The sequence below is a fragment of the Streptopelia decaocto genome (genome assembly GCF_964273445.1).
Source record: "Streptopelia decaocto genome assembly, chromosome: 7".
Lineage (NCBI taxonomy): Eukaryota > Metazoa > Chordata > Aves > Columbiformes > Columbidae > Streptopelia > Streptopelia decaocto.
The window spans coordinates 22,908,963-22,931,267 of record NC_138661.1 but is presented as its reverse complement, the minus strand read 5'-3'; the positions used below and the strand labels follow the sequence as shown (position 1 = coordinate 22,931,267).

Genomic DNA, 22,305 nt, shown 5'->3' with positions numbered 1-22,305 from the left:
TTTTATATACTGTGATGTGTTGAAAAAAAAAGGAAAAAAAAAAAAAAAGACATGGAGGAATTGTACTTGTGGACCTTTTCTAGATTGACATCTGTCATCTGTCTGCCTAAAGCTGGGGGAGCTGAATTTGATGACATGACTAGTCACTTTACTTGGAAGAGATGACTTAAGGGCTGGGGGTGGTGGTATGATAAGAGTCTGCAAGGCAAAGTTGACACAGAGAGGACAGATGTAGGGACAGATTACTATGTCATCTGGTACAAGAACTAGGGAGCATGTAATCTATGTAACAAGAGCAAGTATGAAAAAGATGACTCTTCACACAAAAAGGTGATTCTTCACTTGGACTGGAGGAGAACTCAGTCTCTAGTCCAAACACATCCTCAGAGCAGGGTCAGCTGTGAGGTCAGATCAGGTTGGGTTTTATGTAGTCAGATTTTAACTTCCGCACACAGACTCTAAAAATCTCCTTGAGCAACCTGTTTGACTGCCTGTCTGTCCTTGTGAGGAGAAAGCTATTTACTTCTATCAGGTCACATTCTCTCAGTTCAGACTATGCCAATTGCATCCTGTCCTCCAGCTGCCACCATGGTGAAGAGCATGCCTTTGTCTTCTTAATAACCTCTTTGCAGGTGCTATGAGAATGCCCTTAGGTACCCTTAAAGTTGTGTCATCTCCAAGCTGAACAAGCCCAAGTCCTTTGGCCTTTCCTTACAAGGCAGACACTTCAACCACCCAGCTGATTCATGGCCCTCCACTGAACTCACTCCAATGAGTGAGTTGGTTTGTCAATCCAAAACTGGATGTGCTATTCTAGATGTAGTCTAACAAGCACCGAGTAAAGGAGAAGCATCACTTAATCTATTAACAGGCTACAGTCTTGTTAATAGAGTATAGGATGCTGTAGGCTGCATTTGCTGATGGGGCTCACAGCTGGCTGGTGTTTAGCTTGCTACATCAGTGGCAGATTTGTGTGAGTCATTGGTAAAGGTTTGTAAGTCATTATTGTGAATGCAAAACTTCTGAATGTATTCAAGGAGAGACTGGATAAATACTTGGAAATAAGATCTCTTTGGGATTACTGTACAAGCAAACCACGTGAGACTGAGTTAATTGCTGAAAAGGCTCATAGTCTGGGTGCATATGTCAAGGAAATATGCTTACTCTACTCTTAGTTTTCCCTGGGTGTCCACTTAGGATCAGTGCTGAAGACATGACAGTGAACTAGCCAGATCCTTGTCTGACCAATTACGTTGTTATAATGTAAATGAAGATATTACTGAAATATTTTCCTAGTTGCAATCTGTTGTGTTGAAGTTGGTATGCATATGGTCATCTTGAGTCCATTTTAGTCAGCAGCTAATCCCTAAATGTCCCCAACATGCCCCATAGCAAATTCAGATTTAGGAAAAAACTAACTATTCCCAGTATCTGATCTGATTGTTGGCTGATGCACACATACTGGGAGGAAAGTGACTTGTGTTAATTTGCTGTCATTAAAAGAGAAAAACACAGAAAGCAGGTGGGATCCAAATTTTTACTTCTGTTTTGTGTTAGAAGGAAATAGAAAATCTGCAAACTACCTTTTGTACAGAAGAGGCTCCTTCGTATTTAAAGCAGGAATGGAACTTCAGTTTCATGTCAAACAATGTCTGCTTTTTGAGATGTGAGATGAGTATGGTGTTCAATCTGGGTCTCAGAGGGTTTGTCAAGAGAAGAGCAAACATACTGAAAGGAAAAAAGAGCTAGTTCATGAAAACTCCTTTTAAGCACAGAAGTTTGCTCTTTTTTGAGGATTAGACTGAAAGCTTTGCATTTTCTAGAGCTTTAAGTTTCTTCATTCTTAGGCATTTTAAAGCTCTTGAAAAATAAAAGGATGTTTTAGTGGTCTTGTTATAAAAAGTATCAGGTCTGTCTTCTTTTTTTTTTTCTCTTAGGAAGGATCGTGTGATGGAATGGTCAAGTGAGCCAGATGATGACGATTAGTTCCTCTGTAACATTTTTCAGGTGTTTGTGTTAATCGACCTTTTAAAATTGGGATGTGGAAAATGCAACAACTGGGGTGCATAGATATGCAGGTGCCAGAGGGCATCTTTAGGAAAAGGAAGAGTAAGACTTTTTGTTCTGATTGATTATGATACTCAGTTTTGACAAAGCTTCCATTCCTTCATGTGTGTGATTGAGTGACAGTAACTTAAAGATGTCCTTGAGATACCCTGATGTTGCAGATCATTCAGTATACTGTAAGAACATTGCCATATATGCTTGAAGGCAGGGGGTCTGTTGATGTCTAACTTGTCTTTTGCCTCCTCAACTCTGATTCATTTTTTTGTCCAAGAACTTTTTTTTTTTTTTTTTTTAATTTGGTGTGACGTGAAGTGAGATGGAAAGAGGATACGTGAAATAAAGATTAGGATAACAATGTAGCTGAAGTTTAAGATTGAGGGCAACTGGATGACAGCTTAAAACTGGAGAACGAAGAACAGCTGGTGTCAAGACTGATGCTTTGGTAAATCTGGAAGGGCAGAAGGAATGGCCTGGCCCACAACTTGGTACTTGTGCTGTTAATTTCTTTCTCTTAATCCAAAAACCAGTCAGATCACTTTTCTCTTGATATTTTTTTGTTTCATTCTTAATTTGTTTGATAATGGTAGTTGGAAATGTTACCATACATCTAATGTGACAGCGAGGCAAAGAAGCTGTATGCAGTGTATTTAGTGGAGAATACCCATATGAATAATTTAAAAATAAACAAAAATCTCAGAAGTTGGAAATGGAGAACACCTGTTAGGTTATCTGTAGTCAATACAGATGTGCCAGCACACCTAGAATTGACCCAGTTCAAGTAGTTTCAAGTAACAAAGAGTCAAATAAATCATCCATGCTGTTTAGAAGCATTTTGCACCTGCAGCTAGAGAAAAATAAGTTATTGGCAAACCAAAACATTCTTCTGTTTCGTTTTCTGTTAGACACAGCTCTGTTCCCTTACTTAACTCCAGGGATGCAGCTCCTTTTATTTTCTAGCTTGAAGACTCTGAGGCCTTTTTTACTTAATGAAGCAGAAAGTTCAAAGGTTCAGAGCTTGCAGAAGTTATGCTAAGAAAACTTACTTATGCTAAGTGAATTCTATATAAGCAGTTTCTAAACAAGTTCTATAAGAAGTATACCTAATAGTTCAATAAGTTAAGGCAGTCTGTTCCCTAACAGTGCTCTTTTCTGGTTTTGTTTGCTTTAAATTCCTACTTTAGAGCTGGTATTCAAAGTATGACTATTTTTTCTTCAAAACTGTAGCAAGCATAAATAAACAAAGTGTTGAACTGTCTGACCATGTTAAAGCCTGAAGAGCTATGCCGCTGTTGTTTCCCTGACTGGAAAGTGAGTGGTCAAATGTGCAGTTTACCTTAAGCTGTGAACATATCACAGATACTTTAATTTCTGGGGCAGCAATTGGATTAATCTGATCGGATTTCACATAAAACCTCCTACTTATTTTATCAGAATTCTATATTAGAACAGAACTTGGTCTTAGCAGCTCTTCCTTGTTGCTTTGTTCATCTCCACTTGCTAGGGCAGAATAGCTCTCTATATACCATGTTTTTGGGAGCTACTTTTTCATTATGTGACCAAATAATGATGCTTCCTGCTGCAGCAAATTTTATCTCCTTACTGAGTTTCTGCAGATGTATACCCAATCTCTTCTTACTTGGTTTCATGCCAGTATTCTAACCTGCATTCCTTTACTACTGCCTTTTCTGATGATGGAAATAGTAAATGAACTGCCTAGTCTAGGTACAATGATATAAATGTCACTTTATTTTTCTGGGTTTGTCAGAACTTCCACCTTTTCTTATTGAGACTTGGTGGCAATTTTTGAATGTCTGCATAAACTATCAGGTCTCCATTATTTGATTACCACTTCAAAGGGCTGCTGATTGAAGGGCTGTTAATTACAGATGCTACCAAGGTTTTCTTCCTGATGTGAATTTGGTCTTGCTTTGCTCATGTAACCTGTGATCATGTACAATGGTGTTACTGATTCCATCCTTTGACAATATTACTTCTTGAAAATAACCTACATTTCATTTTCCTGCCAAGAAAGAAGAGCAAAATGCCATCATCACAAATTTTCCTGTGGTTGAACTGATAGCTTCTTGTTAGAGAGTAGAAGGTTATGATTATTAATAAACTTAGTAGGACCTTTACACCAACATATGAAATACCCTGAGAGACTCATCAAGACTACTGGACTAAGCAGAAAATATATTAGGTTGGTGCAAAAGTAGTTGCAGTTTTGGACTGTGAATTTTAACTCATTATAACTAGGTTCAAACACATCTTTATTAATCAAAATAGAATCCATTACAATCAACACATTTTTTGCTAATGAGAAATAAGTTTGTTTACTCCTGTAGTGCAAAAGCCCATGCTTCAAGATTTGACAAACTCTTTGAAAGCATTTCCTGCATCCTGCTAGTTGTGTTTTCCATCCAAAAAGTTGTTGAGATGCTTGAAGAAGTGGTTGGTTGACGAGAGGTCGTGTTAATATGGTAGATGAGGCAAAACTTCATAGCCTGATTCATTCAACTTTTGAAGCATTGGTTGTGCGACGTGTGGTTGGGCATTGTCATGGAGAATTGGGCCTTTTCTGTTGACCAGTGCCAGCTGCAGGTGTTGCAGTTTTCAGTGCATCTCATCGATTTAATGAACATACTTCTCAGCTGAAATGGTTTTGCTGAGATTCAGAAAGCTGTAGTGGATCAGACCGGCAGCAGACCACCAGACAGTGACCATGACCTTTTTTTTGATTCATGTTTGGCTTTGGGAAGTGCTGTGGAGGTGTTTCTTGGTCCAGCAACTGGCCTGGTCATCACCACTTGTCATCGGGTGTCACATAAAATCCACTTTTTTCACATGTTGCAATCCAATTGAGGAAAGGTTTGTTATTGTTGTTGTGTAGAATAAGAGAAGATGATACTTCAAAATGACAATTTTTAAAAACTTTCAGTCAGCTCATGAGGCACCAATTTCTCAAGCTTTTTCACCTTTTCAACTTGCTTCAAATGTCAAATGACCAAAGAATGGTTGACGTTGAGCTCTTCAGCAACTTCTCATGTAGTTTAAGAGGATCAGCTTTGATGATTGCTCTCAATTGGTGGCTGTCAACTTCCGATGGCCAGCCGCTATGCTCTTCATCTTAAAGGCTCTCGTCTCCTTTGCAAAACTTCTTGAACCACTGCTGCACTGTATGTTCATTAGCAGTTCCTGGGTCAAATGCATTATTGATGTTGCAAGTTGTCTCTGCTGCTTTATGACCCATTTTGAACTAGAATAAGAAAATCGCTTGAATTTTCTTTTTGTCTAACATAATTTCCATAGTCTAAAATAAATATAAAGAGCAAGCAATGAGTCAGTAGCAAAAAAACATAAAGCGAGAAAAGCACATTAAAATTATGTATAACATAACCACCTTTATTTAAGAATATATTCCAATATCAAATGGCAAATTTCAACAATGCAAAAAATGCAATTCCTTTTGCACCAGCCTAATAATAGGACCATAAAGTAGGCACAAAATGAGGGGAGGGGGGCAGAGAACCAAGAAAAAAAAAAAAACAAGCAATGGACAAGGAAAATGCAATTGGGTTCTTCTGTTTGTATACTTTCAAGTCTTTGTCTTTAAAAGGTGGCTGTCTCCCATTTCTTGCCCAAGGACTGTAAAAATGTTTCCAGTCCTTTTAAAAAATGTTAAGGAGTAAAACAATGTCGATACTGTAAGAATGAAAGAATTGTATACAGGAGAATAAAGACATAATAATTGAGGGAAAGGCATATGCCTTGCCTTCTATGTTATTTTAGGTTGGAAGATGTTATCATTACTTTCACAGACCTCATTTTTTTTGGTGAATTACCCCCACAATCAGGGTATTTGTGTTGTGTGATGAGTGGCAGGGGGCTGCAGAGCACCCAGTGTGGGAGGAGGCTGTGAACTGCCTTGTGAGGTCACAGACAGCTCTGACACGGGTGAAAACAACCCACCGTGTGCTAGAACTTCAACCTGTCAAAGGAGCACATGCTGTTGCTTCTTAGACATGTGTAAGAAAGGGCAATAGCTACTGGGAGCAGGAGGCACAGGAGGTTGGATGGGAGGGCTCATGGGAGCATGCATGAAGGGGGAAGGCATGTGAGGGGCCACCAAAGGAGAAACGGGAAGGGACACAGAAGGAGGTTCAGGGAGAAGCACGTGGAAGGGGACATTGCTGGGGGCATGCTGGAGATGCACTGTTTTTGTGTTGTATGAGGCATGCCTCTGAGGAGACTGCAGCACAGGTTAGGGACACCCTGAGGGACTGGGGCCTATGGGTGACCTATGCCAGAGCAGGGACACTCCTGAGGGGCTGGGGCCAGTGGAGGGACCCACGCAGGATCAGGAACACCCCTGAGGAGCTGCAGCTCATGGATAACCCATGCTGAAGCAAAGAAAGTGAGTAAGAGTCAAGAAATGGTGGAAAGAAACCTCTGTGCTCTGACCCCTGTCTCCTGCTCTGTTGTCTCCCTAGAGCTCAGAGGGAGATGAGACTAGGAAGAGGGACAAGAGCTGGTTGACTGCAGCTGAGCCTGGGGAAGGAAAGGAACTTTCCCTAAGTGTTTGTTTAGTTGTTTGTTGTCTTTGTTTCCTAATGCCTGAATCAGTAATTAAAAGTTTATGTTAATTGTCCATAAAACCAATTAAGTGAGAGTACCCCAGCTGAGTTTGTTTTGCCCATGACAATGTTGTCATGAAGGGATGCAGGACCCTGGTCATAAATATTGGTGTTAAGTAATTATTGTAATTTTTAAATTTGCCTGGGTTCCTCATAATTTTAATCTTAAATTTTCATCTTAAAGATACTTCATAGTTGTAAAAATCTGAACTGCAGCATTTATAGTATTTTAAACTTGTACTTAGATCACAGTGCACAGTTGCCGCATGTAACCCTTCAATGTATAAAGAGTGTTGTACAATAATAACTGCCAAATGTTGCGTTTTCCAGGCCACAGGGAAATTATTGTGTGTGCTGTGCTGTAGCTGAGGCAAAATGGGCTGTTGATGGCTTAGTAGATGCAAATAGAGGATTTGTAATAGAACTTTTAATGTGGAAAGATTCACAGGATCCCTAAGACACAAAAGAAGTTATATCTTGTGCAGATGTGACAGACTTGTTTTCTGCTAATTTACAGGATTAGTTTTAGGAAGGATATAGCTGCTGCAGTTGTACTGTGATGATTGAAGGATGCTTTTCCTTAAGACAGGTTTTTGAAGTCTTTGGATGATGATGAAGAAACAATGAAAACTGATTTTAAATTGTAGTTGTTGGTGTCAACTTCAACTAAATGTTTTTTTAGCACAATACACTAGGAGGCTTTATTTGCCTTATAACATTGCTTATAACTGTTCTGTTAGGAATTTTTCATGAGAAGTGTTTGCCTCAAACTATTTTGTTCTGTCTGAAACTGAATAATCTAACTACTCTGCCCATGAATAGAGCTAGCAAATACATAATTTGACTAAGCTAGATATGCAGACTTTAAATAACAGCGTTGTCATGTGTGTTGCAACATATTCATCTCTCTGATGTTTAAATCTCTGAACACCAAAGTTATAGTTACAAGTTGTGTCATTTCTGGGAGAAGTCAACTGTCTCTCTGCCAAACTACCAGTTTATGAGTTTATAAACTTTGTGTATGTTAAACATGTAATGGCATGCTAGTATCTTAAATCTGTAGGGAGTCTTCCCTCGCCATATATTTTTTCACTGCTCTGAGCTCCCGATACTGACCAAATTCTGCATGCAGCATCCCAGTACTGTAGCTGAATGTATTTTGTTTGGTGCAGTAAATCTGGCTGAGGGCACTATGAGAAGTGAGGTTTCTCACAGCTTACTGGGGAAATAATTTTGTGTGTTCATATCTTTGATTTTATTTTTTTTCTTCTTTGTTTTGTACAATATAGGTTGAAGTTTGTCTTATATAGTTGAAGTGGTGAAACACTGTAACAGTAAATGCAATTGAATTAATCAGTCTCTCAGACTTCTCTATTTTCAGGGCACAGTTGGTGTTGTATTTATTAGAAGGAGCCACATGACTAAACCTTGAACAATGAGGAAAAACTAAATATCAAGTGGCTGCTCATTAACAGTGTGTTATTCGTTGTCTGTCTTGAATAGAAAGTATCTTGGAAAAAAATATGTGCTCTTGTATAATAAAGAGGTCTGTAACAAAACTTAGGTGCAATGAGAAGATCTCAAGTTGAATAGACTTTCATCAACTTTTTTTTAACTGAGTTCTTCACTTGATTAGTCTACAATTCTCTGCAATGCTACAAAGAAAGGATAGTTATTGATCTAAGACTGGAAGGGACTGCTGGAGGTGAACTAGTCCAACTAGCTCACTCACACCAACTTAAAGCAAGGACAACTGAATAGAATTATTCAGGCCTATGTCAGGTTCTGCTAGAGCGGTACTTCTACTGTTTGTCTTGTTCAATTCTTTTGGAGTTTGAAACTCCATAAACTCATGGTTCCTGCAGTCAAACAGAAGCATTTAAGTCAAGTGTGGTTTTTGTAGGTTTATTTTTTTGTTTGTTTTTTTAATGCAATCACAGTGTGGTAGTAACTCTTGTTATCCCTCCTCTTCTACTTTTACTTGATGTTTGCACTTTTTGTTTTCAGACTGCAGTGACTATTTTGTTCATAATTTGGGAAAAGAGGTAGTACTGGCACAATGTTAATATGCCACCTCTTTCCAAACAAGGCAATGAGTATCCTGTACATTCTCAAAAAGGAGGGGAAGAAACGTTGATGTACCCAACAAATTGTTGTGTATTCAGCCTACACACAGGTAAAGCAAGTGGCCCAGATAATTCTGTTCTGGACAACAGGGAAACAACTGCTGGCCCCGGGCTTCTGTTAACAAGTTAATTTGGGTGGTGCTGCTCTGGTTGTTGCATCTGAATGATCCTTGTGCACAAACACAAAGTACTGAATGTATTCAAGTGAGGCCTAGAAGCAAAATCTGTGTTCTGTGAGGAAAAAATGAGCTCCGTTAAGCAGTTAAGTCCCATGACAGGCCTATGAAGACATAATTGGTTCTAATTGGTACTTGTAGGTGCACTGACATGCTCTACCTTCAACCAAATCGCTTTTACAGAGGCAAAGAAATCATCTGTCTTCGTAAATAATGAAGAACTTTCTTCCAAGCTTGTCCCCGCTGTTGAATGGCCTGATAACCAGTACATAGAAAAGGAGGAGAAGATTGTAATTCAAGTGAGAATGATTTTTGGAAAGGGAGTTTTAATCTATGAAGCCATCAACAACGAGCAAACTCATCTTGTTTTGCTTACCATGTTGCTATACCTTGTTTTAGTCTGTAATGCAAATACACACAACTTCTAGAAAAAAATGGATAAACTGAAGGAGGACATTTGTAACATAGTCTATAGCAGGCTGTTGGTATACCTGTGCCTCGAGGGAAGGCATAGATAATTCACTACCCAGTTATTTCCAACTATTTCTCTAACCAAGAGGTTATAGATACAGTTGGGGATGTGTTTAAACAAACAGACAAACAAAACCCTTTCTACATATTTTGCAATAGCTGTGCACCCTCCATCTTGAGTTCAAAGCTGAATTAGGAGATAGTTTATTCTTGTAACATGGATCTTTCTGAAACTGAAACAACATGTGCACAGCTCTAAAATGTCAATGTGCTCTTCTTTTAGTTCAGAAATATGAGTGAAATTTCCTAACTGGCCCTGACTTCAGATACATTTGCTTGAATTTACTGAGGGCAAGTTTGGGTGGGTATGCACAGACCTGGAAGGAAGGAAGGAAACAAACATGAATTCATTTTCATTCTCATTGTGTCAACTGTTCACAAATCATGTCCTTTCTGTGTGCCTGAGATGCTGATGTCTGTTTTGGTAATGTGTGCTGAGATGTCTAGAGAGAACTTCTTAAGTAAGAGTGAAGTGTATCAATTATTTCTACTAATGTGTAGTATTTGTTTGGAATTCAGGTCATAAAGAGCTTTAGTCGAGCTGCAGCTTTGTAGGCAAGTGTAGAAGTTACACATACATGATGTCATCTATTTCTGTATCTAACTATATTTTCTCTGTTCCCGGTTGCTTGATACCTGATGCTGGTTGGTATATGGTGGGGAAAAAAAAAAGACATAATCAGTTGTAGTTTCAATTGGATTAGAAAATGTACCCAGTAATTGCCTGTACTTTCTACAGCTATTTCATCCCTGATGTAGTAATGGGAGCTGTTTTTTTTTGCTTACTATTCTGTAGCTTGTGACCCGTTGTAATAGTGCTCAGAAAATGAGGTGCAGTAAGTGGCTGAAGCATTAAGAAGTGTTCTTCCTGGCCTGCCTGTAGATTTGGGTCTATGACAGCAATTTTAGCCATATTCTCCAAGAAGCTCAGGGCTGGTTTTATAACTGCTGAGTTATAAAATCCTGCTTCTAACTCAGACTGTTGAGTACAAGTCAGAATGTGAACTCCAAACACTTTAATTTCTCAGCTTCCTCATCTGCAACAGTATTTCCTCGCTTGTATGTCTGTCTTGCTCAGATGGCCCTTGTGAATGTGGGAGGACAGTGCTCAGCTTTGGAGAGTTGTTGTCCTTAAAAAAACAAGGGCAAGGAAGAAATTCCCAGGCTCATCATAAAGACAAACAATCCTGGAAATATGTGGACTAGACATCCAAAAGCCTTAAGAAGTGTTGAGGAAAAGATAGTCTTCTACTAAGTGTGAATAGTCCACCCTTAAGGAGACCTGCCAGATATTCTCTTTGAATCCTCATATAACATAGAATCCCATGCTTCTGAAACAGATGTAGCTTGGTTTTTTTTTTCCCTGAAAAGCAGTGTCTTATCTGGTATTGTCTGGGAACTTAGCGCTAATTAAATCCTTCATTTTTATAAGCTCTTCACTTATCTTTGTCTTAAATGCTGCTTGTCTTTATTTAGGAAATAATAAAATATACTTTATCATGTTGTATACAGAGTAAATGTATTGAGTGATTTACACCTTAAGAGGAAACTTGCTTATTTGTTTGCAGTTCTCCTGCTGTGAAGTGTGTAGGAAGATGAGGACGTTCTGAATAACATACATGCACATTTAGATTACTCTCTGGAGGTGTTTGTGAGTCTTGAGTCCATGCTCATCTGAAGGATGAACTTTCCATAAGGAGGAAATTAGATTGTTTGTTACAGAGTCTAATGATGCAAGGCTAATGGTGAAGGAACAGATATGTTTTATCTGAATAAAAAGCTGTTTCACCTTCATGTCTCCTTCCATCAGAAAAAGTGTCTAGGAGACCAGAGCCATTGGTGTATGAAGTAAAACTTGCGGTTTTTTAGAAGGAAGAATACATATGAGAATTTGGGGAGGGCAGTCTAAAGCACCATTTCATGTGTCTTATAACACATATAGGATCAATTCCAATATCAAAGAGAGCTCACAATGTCATTTGTCATGAAACAGAAGGATTTCAGTACATGTTGTCCTTTTCTGTTACCTGTGTGAGTCTGGAAATACAAATTGCCATCATCCACTCAGTTTTCCTGGAGCCTCCTCTCTGTGCTATCAGTAGCCTGACCAGCAGGAGGCATTAATTTCACCCCATTAACTAATGAGATCATGTGCTTGTTATATTTTTCCTCTTGGATGTCATAACATTGTCACCAGAGTTGGCAAAAAAATAACTGAAATGTGTAACTAATAGTGATTTCTTTTTGTTTTTGTTTTGTAGCTGGTGCCACATATATATTCGGGAAGAGTGGAGGTCTCATACTGTACACCTGGCCAGCTAATGACCGACCAAGCACAAGGACAGATCGTCTTGCTGTGGGCTTCAGCACAACAGTGAAGGATGGCATTCTCGTTCGGATTGACAGTGCCCCTGGACTTGGTGATTTTCTGCAGCTGCACATAGTGAGTACAAATAGGCTTATCTCTATGCCAGAATATGCACTTGAAGAATTACTGTTACTCTAAAATAGCACATGTCATACTCTGGCTTTCTGTATCTTCAGCACTCATCAAATTAACTGGTCTTAGGTTGTTCTTTAAGATTTTTCTGGAATTACTGACTGGAATGCACAGGGAACCAAGTCCTGGTGCCAGAAAAAAAGGGGGCAGGGAGGCAACAGGCCAAACAAACAAAACCTGATGAGATTCAATAGCAGTAGGATTTCTTAAACAATTGTAGAAATATTTGTGGCAGTGCTAATCTGCTGTGGTATATGCATAGTCATGAATACAGCTGAATTTATGGTGCAGAGTATTACTTATTCTCTGAAATTAAAGAATTAAATGATTTGGTGGTGTTTTTCCTCAGTGAGAAAGTTAGGTGACTTTCTGAAGAGATCTTCAAGTTGATACGACTGTTGCTTGCTTTAGCAGGGTAGTTCAAAAGAACAAGAATTTTATATTTTTAGAACAACATGGCTTTGCAAGAAGAAAACAGACTTTTCTTTTTTTTTTGAGAACAAATATTATAGGGAAACTTGAGTGAAGATGGCCTTAAAGAGAGTCAAATTCTTTGAGAAAATGAGAAGCCCAGAATTAGAAACTCTTGGAATTTGTGCCTTGGAATATGTGATGCTCTGAGAGTAGGAGGAGAGGTGGTTTGCTTTGTTTCCTTTGCAAACGAAGTAGCCAAAATTTTTCTTCGAGGTAGAAGCTGGTCATGTTGCTCAGTGCTCAGATTATTTCCAATGTTTTATGCATTAATTCATGGTGGACAGGGAATGGGCCATTTACAGGTGTTGAATGACCTGGGGAGTTGTTGACATTTCACAGAAACTTGAAGATAGGAGTAAGCAGGAGGAATGCCAGGGGCCAAACCAGACCTAATGCGAATGACTGAGGGTCTTAATCTGCTGTTGGAGTTTGCCACATTCAGAATTATGAAGCACTGGGTATGTTGCAGAGTGATTTTGAAACAAGGGTCAGGGCTAGTACTCATTGTCAGCATTTTAAGTGGTTTTATTTTGGATTTTATTGTAAAATTCAGATTTGTTTGAATGGGTTAGAATATGGCCTTGATTCATCAGACAGTCACCAATTCTGTTTTCTCTCCAAATATTTAGTTTGTTTTTTGTGCTTGAATGAAAGATCAAATTCTGGCTTGGTTTTTTTTTTTTTTTTCCTTAAGGAAAACACATTTTCTTGCTCTCTTAAAAACAAAATGAAACCCGTAAGACTTTGTAGAACTGAACAATGTTAAGGCTAATGGGTTGTAATTCCGTAACTCACTTTAAGTGGTTGAATATGTTTGAGCAAGAGAATGTGTACTCTTCAGACATTGTTATGTGTAAAATTCTGTCACTTAGCTGGAGAGCTGTATGCCCACCGTGTGAGGAGAGGGGCAGAGATATGAATTTGTACAGTCTTAGAAAAAGAAATCTAAGATGGGATCTTGTTGCTCTTGGCTGCCTAATGGAATGTTACAGAGACAATGGAAGTCAGGCTCTTATTTGAGGTAGTCAGTGGAAGTGAGAGGGGAAACAGACACAAGTACCAAAATGAAAATTTTAATCCTGTTTTAAGACAAGAACTTGCACAATGAGACTTTTCAGCATTGATGATGAAGATCCATGTTTTTTCTCTGTGTCTTGATATCAAATATTATCAACTGTACCTGTAAAACTGAGTCCAACTGAACTTTTTATGAGTGTTTTTTTTTTAACATAATAACCAATTTTGCTAGATAGATTGAAACAAAACAAACAAATTGAACCTGAGGGGTAAGCATTCATAAAATCAAACCAAACAAACAACAACAAAACCCAACACACACAAACACCAAACATGACTTTCTAGCCAGTTTTGGAAAGGAGTGGAATGAAAGTTTCTCTACTTTCTCCCAACATATTTTGTTGAAATTACTCTGAACGGCATGTTGCTAGTTTCAGATTGTTTCAGATATCTAAATCAAAGCTATTAATTGTTGTTGATATTGACGCTAAAAGTCCTGTTGAGTGCTTCCTGTGTAGTTTGTCCAATTTTATTCCTGAAGATGTTCGCTAGCAGCAAATGTAGAACTAGTTCATCTTTAATTTCTTTCTTGCTTTTGTGGTCAGGATGGATTAGGAGGATTTGCCAGTCATTCATGAGGAGCAAAGGCACGCTGCTGTGCTCTTCTGGGTATGGTATTACTGTTCATTCCATACATCACTGACTCTACCTAAATATTCACATAAAGAATGTAGTCAGAGATTCATGCTGTTATACACAATAGAAAAGTTGAAGAGGAACTTTTAAAGCGTTATTGGCTTCTTGAATGTCTGTAAGACTTTGTTATCTCTGGTTTATGGTTCAAAGTCACAGAAGTGAGCTTACATCAGGATTATTTTGGAAAAAGTTGAAATCAGAAATGAAAGGTGAATCTTGAAATGACACTTAAAATGCAAGACTGTATAGGACTTCTTAGCAAAATGCATGCAAGCTTTCCATGAGACCAAGATCTTTCATAACTAACTGAAAACTACTGCATGCTTTATGCCGTCGTGTTCAAAGACTCTGTCCGTCTTCTTTTCTTCAAAATCTTGTCCTTCCATTAGACCATATTCAAGTGTAAAGAGAAAAAAGGCAGCATGGATCAAATAATAATAGAAATATGGAAGAAATAACTTTGTAGATCAGAGCTATGAAAGCAGATTAAACTGATAATAAAATAAAGCTTTAAAAATGAAAATGCTTAAACCATAAAGCAAATGGTAGGAGAAAGAGGAAATAGGTATTCAAACAAGGAGACCAACATTAATGTATTTTATTTTATGTATATTAAGCAACTTGACTTTTTCAGGAACAATTCTATTCAATAATAATAATAACAATAAGGAAACTGACAGGGATTTTCCTGGATGAATATTGGGGAGGCCTCTTCTTCTGGGGCCTTTCTGGGTAGTCCAGTCGTGGACTTTATTTTGGATGCTATTTGCTGTGTTCTGACATCCTTGCACTTCCCTGGGTGTTCTGTTGGTGATAACACATGACACAAGCCACCTGGTGATCATTCTTTTTTAATGTGTACTACTAAACTAAAATTCAATCCAAAAGTCATAGGTACGCTATGGTTTATCAAGATTTGATACTATTTTAAAGCTTGTAAAAGTGGCTCATACTCTGCTTTTTAATAGTCTACTTGCTTTTTTTGAGTATCATGTATGCTCATTATAATCTCTATTTGTAAAACATAGAGTAAAAAACTAATACCCTGTTAACAAGTTACACATTTTCATTTGCTTGCTTAATTTATGGCCATTCTGTTTGGATTAATTTTTTAATTATGAGTCTTTCAGATACTGTGGAAATGTATTGACTAAGGCATCTGTTTTATATGACAAAAAATTATAGCCTCAGAAACTATTTTCTCTTCTGATTTACAATGAAGTATAAACTGGCAGTCCTGTGAAAACGGATGGCATAGCATGCAGATCAATGTTGTATATGAAGCACAAGGTGTTTGTGTGAACAGACTGTAGCATGTGGAATGAGTGTTGTTACAGCATCAAATCCATCCTTATGAGATTTTTTTTTTTTTTCCCTGACAATTCATTCAAAGTACCAAGTTCAAACTTGTACCAGAAAATTGCTTCCCACAATGGAGTCTTAAAAGACTACAACGTGTGGGTTGTGGTTGAATGTTTCTATATGTTAATTCGCCTTACGCTACCACACCTATTTTGTGATTTAAAACATATAGAAGTCTTCATAGAAATCAAATGGGGAGAGGAAGACAGCTGCAGGTGATGATGGTTATCACTCTTGTCATGACTATGGAGTGAGAAATCACCTATCCATGTGCACTGCTTGGTTTATTCTGCAGTCTTTCATTTTTGATGTGTATTGTAAATTGTCATCTCACCTCTGGCTGTTCAGAATGGTATTGTGAGACCAGTCCAGATTCTGAATTGCTTGTAAAAAAATAAACTCTAGGTTTGGGCAAAAATGTTAGTGATTTTGGGAAGAGTTTTGCTGAAGTAGACCCAAGCCAATGGGGATCCATCACTTAACACCAGGCTTCAACTGAAGGCTGCAGGATTTGATGTAGAACATTCTGATTCTTAAGCAATATGTAAGTCTTCCCTTAGTTATACACTGGCATTGCTAAATGAGAATGAGTACAAATGGAAGAAAATGTGTGTGTTCATTCTGCTGAATTTGTTCAGTTATGCTGTGATTGCCTAAAGTCTGTATTTGGGTTTTATGGTTGTGGAGACAATTCTGGCTCCTCTGTACAAAGTCTCCTGGGGAGCAGATATAGAAGTGGCAGAAGAATTGGAATCAGGAGAAGGATAACCACAAACAGTGTATGATGAACTGAATAGCTTAAGGGCTACACTGAGACAATAAATGGAGGCTAAATATAAAGCAGTTTGTCTTTTACTCTTCTATAACCAAAATCACCTTGATGCAAAACATTTCAGCCTTTCTTCAGCCAAATTCAGAGTGGGCATTAAAAAGATTACATTTTTATATGCAAGAAAGTAGAAATAAGAGTGTTTCCTTAAGACTAGCCTGTTTTATTTTGCAGTATATCAAGAGAAGCTATAAGCCCTGAAAAAAGTGGGTGATCTGCTTCGATCTCCTGTCTTGTGTTTTGCTTATTTCATTATAGATACCTTTACTGTCTTTATGGTTACAGCGTTCTCTTAGTTTGTGTTTCACCATGTTAGACCTTCTTTCTTTTTATTGTTGTATAGAACTCTTAGTTTTAGTTCAATTTTTTTGAATACAAATAATTTCACTCCACCATATCTTGATCTTGTTTGCATTGATGTGCATTCAGAATAGTGGTATTGTTCTTGCTTTTTACACGCATTAAACCAGTAGAGAGTATCTGAGCTTGATACACTTCTTGGAGTACACCAGAAGTGGCTAAGCATCAGTGTCTTATAAATAATTATCAGTTCCAAAGTGTTTAATACCCACATGGAAAACATATAAGACTTCAGCATCGTTATTTTACCTGAAAGAGGCTATATCTAAATGAGCCTCAAATTTGAGGTATGCATGTCAGTGGCTGTTTTGTCAGCTGGTGTAAAATTGCCAAAGATTTTTTTTTTTTTCTTTTTAATGGAAGCATACTATTTAAACAGTCAAGAATTCTGTCCCCAAATGCCCTCACTCTTTTCCTGTCCTTTTCTAAACTCTTTGGGTCTATGAAGTCCCATGTGTTTGTGCATGCTGCATTTATTATTCCCTAGAGCACAGAAGAATTAGTAAAGGAAAACTAATTTGAAAAAAGAAAATGGACCTTCAGTTTTCAAACCAGCTTTAAAATGTGTTATTGTTACTTATGTTTTTACTTTGAAAAGATAAAGATCAATTTTTAATGTATTTTACTATTATTTAATAATATATTTTATTTATTCCAATATTGTATTTAATATTAATATTGGTTTAATATTATAATATATAACATATGCACATTACGTATATGAATACTCCCTCTCTTTTTACCAACTAGCTCTCAGGAAGGAGTCTCTGTGGTATGAGATCACGAGTTAAGACTAAACCTTTGAAGGTTAAGGAGGTTTTCACTCCACTGTGCCTGTTTATGGCTGCACAATTTGGCATTATGCCCCATCAAGTTATGTCAGTGACTTTCTGAGCTTCATTCCCTGCTCCGTTGCCTGTGTCTACCAGGTGTATGAATGCATGCACATAGCCAAATGGTGTGGGCAATGGCGCACTGATGTCCTGTGGCTAAAGATGATGCATTTTAGGTCCCTAGCTCCAATCACGCAGTGAGGAAGCTCAGTGCTTTGATACTGAGATTCATTAACTCCTCGCTCAGTGACAGTTTGTATGTAAATTTTAGTGCTTTTGCTGTTGTAATTGAAGGTTGTGAAGCTGATTAGAGATATGGAAATAAGAGCTGGTCGGGCAATGTTAGCATGAATGGTAAAATTTCCAGTTGGACCACAAGTTAGCCTGATTAGAGTCACAATCCTGAAAATAATCTTGGGGCTTTGGTTCTGCAGAACAGCTGATTTCAACTGGACAACAAAGAGTGAAAATTAAGCATTGGAGGAGATAGAGGAAGAATCAATGGGAAGTTAAATTTTGTGAAACCTGGCTTAAAGATATGGGTTACTAAATACACTACCTTTGCTGATTTAGAAGAGAGCTTTGCTGTATCATCAAGGAAGCAGACTTCTACTTAAATGATCATGGTATGGTACAGTGGACAGACTTAACAGCATTTTTCAGAATACATGCCTGCCGATTTTAGTGTTGTACATCTTGCAAAGTCAGACCCTGGTACTTCAGTTTAAGTGGAGAAATATAACATATGTTCCTATTACAAACAAAAATCTTAATGAGCTTGCTTATGAAAGAGGCTCATCCCTAAATATGTACCCTCTGTTTAAAATACATTCTGGGGCTTGGAACTTGTTTAATTTGTGAAGGTTTGTCTTAGGATTTGTTGTGGTTCTATGAATTGCTGTTAGATGTTAAATGATCAAATCTGAGTCTCTCACAGTATCTATCCAAACACACCGTATGGCAGTAAATGTTTTGTAATTGCTTGTACACTGCATAAACAAATACTGTGTTTTGCTTAATAATTATTTTACTGTCTCCTGTGACTATAATGTTTATGTAGAATATGTCACCTAGGGCTATATTATATATTATAATTTCAGTAAAACTTGAGCTGAATTGCCTTTACTGTTTTGCAGTACTTCCTTTTACTATTTCATAACTAACAATTGAGATTTTCACATGTTTTCACCCAGTCTTGTCAGTGAGTGAGTAAACAAGGAAATCCTGGGACAGTTTTTGATGCTGAGAAAACTTAGATTTTTGCTTCTTAATGTTTTTTTATTTTAAATACTAAACACAACAGAGTGAAGTAGTGTGGGATTTTTTTTCTGTCTGGGTTGAAGAAGGAATCATAGATTGGTTTGTATTAGAAGAGACCTTAAAGATCATCTAGTTCTAACCCACCTGCCATGGGCAGAGACACCTTCCCTAAACCAGGTTGCTCAAAGCCTCATCCAGCCTGGGTGTGAACACTTTCAGAGATGGGTTACTCACGACTTCTCTGGGCAACCTGTTCCAGTGCCTCACTACCCAGATTGCTTCAGAAACCCACACAATCTCCAGTGAAATTATTTTCTTGAAATAATCAAGACCTGAAGGAGATAAGTGTGAGTATTGATTTAGTATTGATTCTGAAAGATACTAAAATCTTTTAAATTTGTAAACTCTAACAATTGGCAATATAGATTTTTGTCCTTTACAAGAAGCCCCAAACTTACAAGCTTGTCCAGACTAACCATCTTCTCTATGCTTGCATAAATTGCACTAATAGATTCTAAATTAAGTCTTTTTGTAATTAAAGCCTTTATCACCTTCTCCATGTTTGCATCAAAAAAGTAAAATAAAATTCTTGATCTTCGTGTTAATGGATAGCAGCAGGGTAGGATAATAACTCACTGTGCATTCAGTCATACAGAGTACTACTCAAAAGCAATTAAATGAGGGCAATTGTCAGTTTAATTTACCCCAGCTTGGTATCTGATGTAACCTTCTCATCAAAGGTTAACAACTGTTTGGTGCTACATCAACTAGAGTGAAATGAATTGTTTCTCTATTAAGCCTTCAGGAAGAACATCTTAAACAGGAACATATTATTGAATCTTACTAGAAAAATATAAACTTGATCTAATCCAAACTATGTTACACTTAAATTTTAAGGGATTTCAAAACTGAGTGCAGGGAAAAGATAACGTGATCACTGATATTCAGCTGACTGAGATTAAAATGAGCTGTTCTAGAGAACAAAAAAGACTAGTCCTGCACAGTTTTACATGGGAAATGAAAGGCAATGATGCCTTTTCCTGTTCTACCAGGACACTGCAGAGAGGATTTTGAGGAGGAAGTGCATTGAACTGGAGTTTGGCTGGAACTCCAACACCCCATTGCCTACAACTTTCTCTGACCATACATTTTCAAGAAAGGGGCACAATTCTTATTCAGTAGCATTACCTTGACAGTTACTATCATGCCTAAAACATACATATGCATTTAACTTTAAAACAGCTATGCAATTACAATACATCACGATATTTCTTTGAAATGTACACATGAACATCCTTAGAAAATTAGAATATCAAGTCCTTAGAGATTAAATGATGTAACATGTTAAATGATGTAGCTGTAGCTGTTGCCTCAGAATTTGAGATAGCTTGCTCTTAGACTTCAATAAAGCCTTTGACACTGTTTCCCACAGCATTCTGCTGGAGAAGCTGGCAGCTCATGGCCTGGATGGGTGTACTCTTCCCTGGGTAAAGAACTGGTTACATGGCTGAGCCCAAAGAGTTGTGGTGAAAGGAGTCAAATTCAGTTGGAGGCTGGTTGGTGGTGTTCCCTAGGGTTCAGTATTGGGGCCAGTTCAGTAATTTTGCAGACAACACCAAGTTCGGATGGAGTATTGATCTGCTTGAGGGTCAGAAGGCTCTGCAGAGGTATCTGGACTGGCTGGATCATTGTTCTGAGGCCAATTTTATGGGGTTTGACAAGGCCAAGTACTGGGTCCTGCACTTGGGTCACAACAACTCCGTGCTCGAGATGTTGACAGCTGCTTAAATATGAGCAGGGAGTGTGGCCAAAAAGACCAACAGCATCCTGTCTTGTATTGGACATATTGTGACCTGCAGGACTGGTGGAGTGATTGACCCCTGTACTTGGCACTGGTGAGGCCCCACCTTGAATCCTGCGTTTAGTCTTGTGCCCTTCACTACAAGAAAGACAGTGAGGTGCTGGAGAGAGTTCAGAAAAGGGCAATGAGGCTGAGGGACCTGGAGAACAAATCTGATGAGGAGCAACTGATGGAACTGGGGCTTTAGTGCCGGAGTTAGGTTATGGTTGGACTTGATGATTTTGAGGGTCTCTTCCAACCAAAATGATTCTGTGATCTTTTCTTAAATCAAAAGTTGTTTCAGTGCTTCATTCACCATCCTGAGAGTGTGGTTCAATACCATCAGGTAGGGCTAGGTAGTGGCCTTGGAAAGCTGCTGTTGCCATTATTTCCTGCTATTGCCAACACCATATGAGGACCAATTTCACAGCAGCAGTGTGAAATTGGTGTGTGGTGGGCTTTTTTTTGTTGTTGTTGCTTGTTTTTTCCTCTCCATTTCAATGCTGATGGGGGCTGCATTTGCTTAGCTTGTGTGTTGTTGGGATCAAGGCTGAAGTGGTATTATTTGTGCTAATAAGCCTTTCCTGTTAGTTAACCTTTCAGTACATAAAGCATGATTGAACTGAAGGCTTCCTGCTGTTTTGAAAGGCTTTTATGTTAAATACATGATACAGGCATTTTCCTCTTCCATCTACTTATGTAAAAGAAGTGGGATGGGGGACTCTGCAAACACATAGTCTGAAACTCAGTTGAAATAAAGCTTATGTAGTGTGAAAGCTCTCTTAAATAACTTGGCATATCTTTCTTTTTCTGCTGCATTTTAATTCTTGGTGCTTTGTTTAAGCTACTTGCAGCCTACAGAAAGAGACTGACAGCCTCCTACAACTGCTATAATTTGGGCCAGTGTAAAGCATCAGCTATATGTTTTTGCCTATGCCTGATAACCAAGTATGTTACTAGCTCTGACTGTCCAAATTCACTTTCAGTGCACACAGCCCCTGTTTTAGCTTATTCTTTATTCTTGTCAATTACTGGTGTCAGGAGTGCAGTTTCTGGAAGCTGGGTAATAGATATTGTTAAGCATGACAAAGAAAAGTATCTTATGCTGACTCAGGCTTCCTTTGCTATCTTATCATGTCTCTCTTATTCTATTATTTTTAGACAATCTCATCTGAAAGCCAGTACCATGTACAGGATGTTGGGTTTTGGATAATTTTGGATACAAATCCTTTAGTATGATGCTGCTTAGCCTTAAAGTGTTGGTAGGATTAATCTGTTCTGTGGGGAATTATGTCATGCTTTTAGTATACTATTTTAACGAGCAATAGGAAAAATGAAATCCTCTAACTTTTCAGGCATTTTCCACTTGTTTAAGGGCAAATGACCTAGTCTGTGTCTTTGGGTGCATAACTAAAACAATTTTTACATTCTTGTTATCTGCAAGTTACCCTTTCATAGATGGCATATTGTATCCCAAATATATTTAGAGAGACTAGACCCTCAATGGGCAATGATCTTTTGGTATAATTCAGGTGGTCAACACATGCTGCAGCATTGCAGATAGAAGCAGATGTGTCTCCACAACCAAACAGAGAGTTTA

At 38.1% G+C, this 22,305-nt stretch overlaps 1 protein-coding gene across 5 annotated transcripts in view; it reads left to right on the top strand.

The window, feature by feature from the left end:
• Positions 1–22,305, top strand: part of NRXN3 (neurexin 3) — a gene marked incomplete at its 5' end in the record, with an annotated part of 972,314 nt that overhangs the window by 704,245 nt on the left and 245,764 nt on the right. For all 5 annotated transcript variants that reach the window (XM_082057637.1, XM_082057638.1, XM_082057640.1 and 2 more), the window contains one exon: positions 11,796–11,977. In XM_082057637.1, coding sequence (XP_081913763.1) covers positions 11,796–11,977 — 182 coding nt within the window. The remainder of the gene's footprint in view (positions 1–11,795; positions 11,978–22,305) is intronic.